General features: G+C 41.7%; 1 protein-coding gene across 1 annotated transcript; it reads right to left on the reverse strand.

The window, feature by feature from the left end:
- Positions 1 to 410: 410 nt before the first annotated feature.
- On the reverse strand, positions 411 to 8,363 carry she (Src homology 2 domain containing E). Its single transcript, XM_034127253.1, has 6 exons — positions 7,478 to 8,363; positions 6,862 to 6,988; positions 4,380 to 4,634; positions 3,816 to 4,152; positions 2,253 to 2,372; positions 411 to 1,517 (listed from the first exon to the last, which is right to left on the reverse strand). The coding sequence occupies exons 1-6, from the start codon at positions 7,922 to 7,924 to the stop codon at positions 1,325 to 1,327; spliced, it is 1,479 nt and encodes a 492-aa protein (XP_033983144.1). The 5' UTR covers positions 7,925 to 8,363; the 3' UTR covers positions 411 to 1,324.
- Between the last annotated feature and the right edge of the window lie 71 nt (positions 8,364 to 8,434).

Genomic DNA, 8,434 nt, shown 5'->3' on the forward strand with positions numbered 1-8,434 from the left:
AACACACTCTCTCATGCATCATTGTGAGGTTTAAGCTGCTCTGTGTTTTGTGAGAAGCTCCATGTGTCTGTTTGTGTGTGTGTGTTGGCGAGAGGATTTAAATACACCACCTTACCGGTTGTGTGGGTAAATGCTATTTGTGTGAACACTATTCATGTGTGCATTTTGAACGTGTAGATGATGTGTTTGCTCACGGCAGTAGGTCCTTGTTGGTGAGGTGAGTGTGAGCACATGCATGAGCTTGCATGCGTGTAACTGTAATTGATTTCACGCTCAGGTCAATGGTTTTACAGCTACAAGAGAAAAGCACACGGATTCACTTCTCATCTCCGTGTCTGCGCTTATTTTTCTTGAACCCTGCTTTGACTTTTGCTGCCGGCATGTCTAATAATAACACTCTTAGTACACAGTTAATATCAGTTGTATTTTATTTCTGCATAAAAGTCTTACCACAATAAAATACAGCCCACATCATTGTGTGGTCCATGTAAAAAAGAAATCTCCAACAGTCACTTCACACATACACCATTTATGCATAGATATTTTATGGCAACATTTTAAATTCATTCACAATAAGGTAGCTTTTGATCACAACCTCATTTAGATTACAGTGAAGGCACGTAAATGAACAATATAGTCAGCAATTTATTTTGTACATTTACATAAACAAACCATTTTGCTGACTGGGTACTGTAATGATATAAGACCCTCCCACTTCACTAGTTCTAAACGCCTAATCAATGTATCTCAGTATCTTGACAGACAGAGTGGTTGGTAAATGAGCCTGATTTTCAGTACAGATCAATAGGCTGATTGACATGTCAGATGGATGAATGAATATACTCCAATCAGGTGTATTGATCTCAAATCAAGCCTAACAGGAAGGCATGTCACTAATCAATGTCATCACCTCTGTGAAAGGACAGGTTACGAACCTCTGAATGGTTACAGTGAGTGCATTTTTCCAGGTAAAGATAGAAATCAATGTTTTCCGGATACTTAGTTTTGACAAGAAAAATACACTAAGCAGTAGAAGGGCTGGTTTTCCTCTAACTATAAATTCATTCAATGGGGCTTTTAGGCAGGAAACAATTGCCACTTAGACAATGTGATCAATGATCATTGTAATATATGATTGTGACTACTAAGTAGCACATGGAGGAGATACAAACATATAAACATATTAGTACAATCCAAAGCAGCATATCTTTGAGTGTGTGAACTCATGTATAAACAAGTTTACGTGAGTCTGTGTATATATCTCTGCTTTTGTCTGCGCATGTGTATTCATATCCCAGTGTGTTTGCTTTTCCTTGACGCATGTTCAGTGTGGCCGGGGTACGGGATGCTGTAGGGTCATGTGCTCTGCTCCAGTGAAAGGCAGTCTGTGTGTGCAGTAGCGGTGGACCAGCTCAGGGATGCTAGAGAAGACACAGCTGCTCTGATCCAGTGTGAAGCCCAAACCCTTGGCACTCTTCGTCTGGGCCACGATGATGTGCACACAACTCTGACTGGTCCTAATGGAACAAGAAAAGAAGAATAAAGAGGTATCGTCAGATGAGACAGGCGTGCAAAAAAATAGAGCAGAAATAGAGGGTTATAAGATGCTGAAAAACCAAAACACAATCTGAAAAAAAGGTTCTTCGTATTGGCTGTTCTCAGGTGAGGCTGTTCATTTCCAGAGTTCATAGATGTGTAAATGGGGTTAATGATGTGAACTCTCAAATGAATGAGCATCGTACAACTAATGTGCAATCAGGCGCATGCACACTTGCGCACATACACAGAATTACTCCACAGGATTTCAGCTTTTATCCTAGAGAACCTGTTCTTGGCACGCGTATCGGTAGTGTCTAATCTACAAATGCCACACATTCTCATGCATTAACGCCTTAGAGGTGGCCACTGCAAAAGGAGTAACACCTTGGGAATTTCTTAAAAATAACCAAACACAGGCTCAATCAGTGGTTGAGGCAGTGGGCACCAAGACCTACAAACATATTTTGATGAGTAAATAAATAAATAAATGAGCTGTACCCATGTATAACAACATTGAAAGATGTGGCATAAGAGAAGAAAATACTCAAATCAGAAAAACATATTTGATTTCCAAGCAAAATTACTCAAATGTCATCAGTGTTGTAATTCAGCCAAAAAAAGAGATTTCGATGCAGCAAAATTAAAGTGGATAGTTTATAAAAAGATATGTACATGCTGTACTGTGTTCAACAAACCCAAATCAGTGAACTCACTTCAGAGCGATGGAGTATTTGCTGGTTCCTGATTCGCTGTCCCTCACCAGGAAGCTGGCTTCCCTGCAGCGCTGCAGCTGAGCCTCAGCCTGTTGCCGACTCACACTGCCATGGTACCAGCTTGGAGGGCCGAGGGAAGGAGGGGGAGGGGGAGGAGAGAGAGAAAAAAAACAGATCATTGACATATAGCGAGGCGACATATGGAGATAAGTCAGATGTCAAGATAATGATAGGTGGTGAGAAAAAAGAGTAACTGAATGCCGGGAGGAACGAAACACACAGACACCAATGGAGATTTACAGTCGCCATAAATCACAGCGACATATATGGTGAACTGAATGAGTTAACAATGTCAGAGGTGAACTTGAGAGGGCAAAGAGATAAATAAGAGGGAGGAACATAATGTATGTGGTTGTGCAGTGTCAAGAGAGGCCTATTAGGACACAAGGTGGTGCTGACAGTGGCCACAGGCTAGAGCCATATATAAACACACGGTATGTGGCCTTGAAGCTCGGAGGAAAAACACACTGACATTCAGCCACAACATAAGAGGGACAAATGCACAAATGCTCTGAGCATGTTCCTCACATGTCCCATCTGGAAGAAAGCCCACGAGAAAGGTTTACAGTTCAAATGAGTCTGTCTATTCAAGCTTTACCTCCTCAATGCACCTGCCTGCAGAATCTCCTCACCTTACTGTATGTGTGTGTGCTCAAGGGCTGATGCTGGCGTATGCCCTCAATGTTAAATGCCAAATTTCACTTAAAGAAAATGTGCCAAGTGTATAATATCTACCCTGGCCAAGAGGACTGGCAGCCTCTGTTTAGTTTGACATTGTGAAGGAAATCTGCTAGACTGCTTTAATACTCAAGCAAGATAACTTTTTTGCAGCCAAAACTGTGGAGGGCGCTGTTCCTCAACAGTCCAGAGTTTATTACAAACATAGATAGTAAAAGTCATGAAAGAGAAGAAAAGCAAATGTATTGTTTACTGTTCAAACATGTAGCAGCAGAACAACAAGGGACAGAAAGTGCTATATACTCTTCAGTTATTAAGATAAACAGTATAACGTTAAATTATCCTCACAGTCATCTCATTTATTTAATCCACTAATCACACCTGGAGTACATTTGACCAGCTTTGATAACACTTTAATGCATCAATAATTAGAATCAAAACATATGATGTATATTATTCTGAACTGGGCCAATCTGCATAATGAGTACTTTTACTTTAGGTACTTTAAGTACATTTTAAATGCAAGACTTTTACTTGTAACAGAATATTCCTACACACTGGTACTTCTACCTTTACTCAAGTACAAGTTCTAAGTACTTCTCCACCTTTGATCTTATTCGACATACTGTAATGTCAGCATGGTGTAATGAATGATGAGCATAACTAGGTTTAATTGATCATAATGTTGCCTATTTCAATCCGATACATTTTGGAAGCGTGAAAACGTTTTCTTATTTTTCCCGCTACTTATTTATATGAGCATCATATTCAACTTTTTCCTTGTCTTTCCTATGAATAAGTAAGTCCTCTCTTCTCCCTCCTTACCTCTGCTTCTCCAGGGGCAGGCTGGGGTCCACTTTGGCTGCCTCCCCATCCAGTGGGGCAGTGGGGGAGGTGGGGGACGGAGGGGAAAGTTTGTTAAGACTAGAAGAGGGGGAAAGGGGTGAGATTTTGAGGTTGGGGAAGGAGGGAGATGGGGGCGTGTGGGGGGAGAGTTTGAGAATAGGAGATGAGGGAAAGGAGGGAGAAGAGGAGGAGGATGAAGAAGATGGTACGAGTATTTTATGGTTCCAGTTCTTCTGCCTCAGGGTTTGTTGCTGCTGGCGGGCGGAGGGGGAACCGTCCTCTTTAGTGGGAGAACAGTCCACCGCCTCGAACTGAGCTGAAGGAAACACAATATCAACCTTTCAAAATAAAGTTCTGTTAAAGCATGCCAGAGATACCAAAGTAAACATATCTCTGGAAATTGATTCAGCAGGATTGTTTTGTTTCCTCTCTAAAGCAAACACAAAAATGTTGTGGCATTACTGTACAAATAAAACTCATGGCATCCTTCCTCCACACCCTAAACCCCCACCCTTCCCATCATCCCCCTCTCCCTTTCTCTACCTGACAGTGCTCTAACAATGTCCTCCTTTCTCCACTCCCAGGGCAGTTCGTACTCTCCAGCGGGGCGGACGTCAGACTCTGGCCGAGTGACAGGGATCCACACCCCCCCACCGTCGCTCTCCAGCCCGCCCTCATACGGTGTGTCGTAGTTGTTTGGCGGCGAGGGCTTTCCCTCCTCTCCCTTCCCCTCTCTCTTTCCTCGATCCAGCAGAACACACACTTTCAGGAGGTCTTTGGAGCCGCGTCTGCGAACCTCTGCAACACAATTGTCATGAGGTTAGTTATTGGGATCGAAAGGATTCTCACAAATGTAATAGTAGACAAAGCATTGTATCTCCTAAAAGACCGTTTCAAAATGTTCATCTTAAAATGTGTCATGTTTTGATCCCGAGTTGGCTCTTAATGTTTTGATACCTTCATAAAATATTCATGTACCAGAAAGAAGCTGAATGTGTCCTCAAAATGTCATCAAGAAGACATTTTAGATGAAGCAGGTGGCAATGTGCTATACCTTAGGGAGGAAGATTGCACTGTTCTTTTTGTTGGTACACAGTGCTGTGTGTGTGCCTGTGTGTGTGCCTGTGTGTGTGCCTGTGTGTGTGTGTGTGTGTGTGTGTGTGTGGTGTGTGTGTGTGTGTGTGTGTGTGTGTGTGTGTGTGTGTGTGTGTGTGTGTGTGTTTGTGTGTGTATTCAGCATTGCATCATATTACTTTGTAGATCATCTTCTTGCTGCAAGTAGTTTTGCCTTCAGTATGAGTTTCTCATCAACCAACCTCAAACAAATGCAATTACATATTATGATGAAATACCTGCCACGCACAAGATTACATACTGATTCTCTAACATAGTCATGTAGTGAGCTCTATTGGATCAATAATGTAATAGTGAGCTCTGTGTTTACGACAGTTCTGCAATATCTTCATGAGGTCGAATTCTGTCTCTAATAAGTTGCCTAACGTTATTTATATCAGTGGGAAGTCCAAAGTATTAATGACCCCTCCCATTATAGCACAATGCAGCTATTCTTCAAAACCAGACAGCATTTAACATGGCCATTATGTCTCAGGAAAAACAGTATAAGTTACAGTTAATCATTATGACTGTCAGTAATGTACAATACATTTCTGAGCTGATGTTAGGGCTGTGCAATTCATCGTATTTTAATCGCAATTACGATTTTGGCCTGCCACAATTACGAAAACAACATCATCGAAAAAACCGATTATTTTGCTGTGCTTGGTTGTGACACTGCACTGCAACATATTTGATCTAATTAATTTTTGTCTAATTTATTTGTATTTATCATATTTACATATGTTTAGTAGCTTGTGGAAGTGCGCTCCAAAATATTTGTTGATCTTGTTTATTGGTATTTATTATTTTTGATATTATTTATTTAAATGTAAATATAAATGTATCATTTATTTTATTTATTTTTGTATTGGTTTTTCAGTTGAATTATACGTTCAGGGTAATCAACAGTTAAAAAGATACTGTTCAAATTATTATTTGTATTTGTTTTAAAGTTCAATAAATGGATGTTTTCAAAGTCAATGAATAATCGTATTTAATAATCGTGATATCAATTATTGACCAAAATAATCGTGATTATGATTTTTGTCATAATCGCACAGCCCTAGCTGATGTATTACAATATACTGTATTAGCTTTGATTTGATTAACCTAATACACTGCTAAATAGGTGAATTTCACAATGAAAAATATAATATAAGTTTCACAACTTTTTTTAACCCCGTCAGCTTGTTGAGTGGGTTTTTCTTTCTAAATTAAGTTTTTTTTTACATGTCATTACATTTGAGGGGATTTTCACTTGTGTTTCTTTACTGTCTGACAGGTAGCCTGTGTGTCTGCACTATTGTGTGACCAAACAATGGAGCTACAGGAAGAAAAGGTCAACACAGCTGCTGATTGGCTGGCTGACCAGGCCACTTCCTGGCTGCTGGGAAGTGATTGGGCGAGACCAGGGGGGGACCTGTAGGTTTTGGGAAGGGTGAGGAGGGGCTTTCAATTATTTTCACACGTAAGGGCCCATAAAGCATTTTGTGTGTGTGTGTTTCTATGTGGGGGCACTGGGGCCAACTTCCTATCAAGAGAACGGGGCAAAGGAAACAGAGGCAGGAGACAGGAAGCTGGAAGAGGAAGCTGCACCCATTGTCCCTGCACAACACTGTTCCTACGGTAACCGCCAGCGGGGAGGGAAGTCAGTAGAGACACTGAGGGTCTGGCATGGCCCAAAGTCCCTTTAAAATGGCCTTTTAGCAAGAATGTGTCAGTGTGAGCGCAGATAATCTATGCTAACCTTGAACTGCGTATAATATACATAGTTTATCTAATATTAAATACAGTGTTAAATACATTTTGTTTTGTTTTCTCTAGACAAACTGCGGTCCAGATTTGGCCGATTTGGCCCTTCGTCAATGTACCTGTAATGGCTGGAGATGGATCACAAGTCTAAACTCACCTGTGATGATGACCTGGGCGTCATAGGGCTCCATGTACCCATCATTCCCTCCTGCTCTCTCGGCCTCCCTCTGCTCCTTGGTTTTCTCTGCATCAAAAGGATCTGCATAGTCCTCCAGGATGATCAGCTGTAAGAAAGAAAAGACATGTCAGGAAAGAAAACATGCTGATGCGGCTATGTATTCAGATGTTACATTTACTGGGAGACAACAGAGCAGAAAAGGGATCTGATGCAGTTTGTGTGTGTGTGTGTGTTTGCGTGTGCGTGCGTGTTTGCGTGTGTGTGTGTGTGTGTGGTGTCAATGACTTGAAATGACAAGTAATAGAAGAACAAGCAGAAGGAGGGCAAAGAGGTCATCACATTGTGTTTGCCTGCTTGATCTGACACAATGTAGTGAAACTGCATTGTATTCTTTTGAGAGCAGTGGAAACTGAATACAGGGTTATGAACTGAGGTGGGGAGGGAAAACACAAAGGAAAGCCCTGACATAAAGCCAACAATGAGAATCAGTTTTAAGCAACGTACAGTAAATATACTTTAAATCTGCATGCAGCTATAACTGATTATTAAACAATAAACATATGAAAATCCAAAACTTGAACACATGGTTACTTACAGTTGTTTTAATGTCAGACCTTCCCTTTTCTTCTTCGGGCTGCTTCTGTTCACTTATTCCATTGAGTTTGGGTGTTTTGTCTTGTTTGTCAACTTTGATCATCCTGCTAATGTACGCGTGTGCCAAACTAGAAGTCCTGACCTGGCGGTTCTCATCTGGTGCCCCACTCTCAACCTTGGAGTTTTTGCGACCTTTTCCTTGTGTGAGGCTATCCCATACAGCCCCACTAAAACCAGCGTTATTACGACCCAAGTCTATTGCGGAATTTTTTCTATTTCTACCTGCCAATAAACCCCCCACTCCTCCATCTTTGCGCTGATTTCCTTTCAGGCTGTCACGAGAAAACGAAGGTTTGAGTCGTGTTTGTGGACCAGATTCAGAGGCCGAGCGAACCCTTTCATTTCCGTTCTTCAAGTTGATAGGGAAATCTCTAAACCATTTTGCCATGGTGTCAAGGTTTTGTCACTTCTCACAGATTTAAAACTTAACCCAGAGGTTTTCTACACGTTCCCGCATTCACTACCCGACTTAAACAACCGTGCGCCACAGCTCCAACTTTACGCACGCTTCGTTTGAAGGTAATTTAGTCTGAAATTACTCAACTTCAAACTCAGACGACACACCTCGTGTTGTTTAACTTTTTAAACCGTCCGAAACTCCCTGACAACTTCTGGTTCGTCTAGGAAGTCACTGGTTCCTGTTGCTCATCACCCTGCACCAGCAGTGACAACTATATCAACTATCCCTGCAGTTTGAAAAGTAGCCTCTGCAAAGCGTAAACTCGAAAGAACTCGAAGTTTTTCTTTGAACCCAGTAAAGATCCCATTCCCGGAGCGTGAGATGATGCGTCCAGTCTTAGTCGAGGTGAAGAAGAGATGGAGAGGAAAGTTTGGTGCCAGGACTGTGGGATGTCACTGGAGTATGGGGAGGGGCTGTGTGCGCGGGGCGGAGTAGAAG

Source organism: Trematomus bernacchii, unplaced genomic scaffold (genome assembly GCF_902827165.1).
Source record: "Trematomus bernacchii unplaced genomic scaffold, fTreBer1.1, whole genome shotgun sequence".
NCBI lineage: Eukaryota > Metazoa > Chordata > Actinopteri > Perciformes > Nototheniidae > Trematomus > Trematomus bernacchii.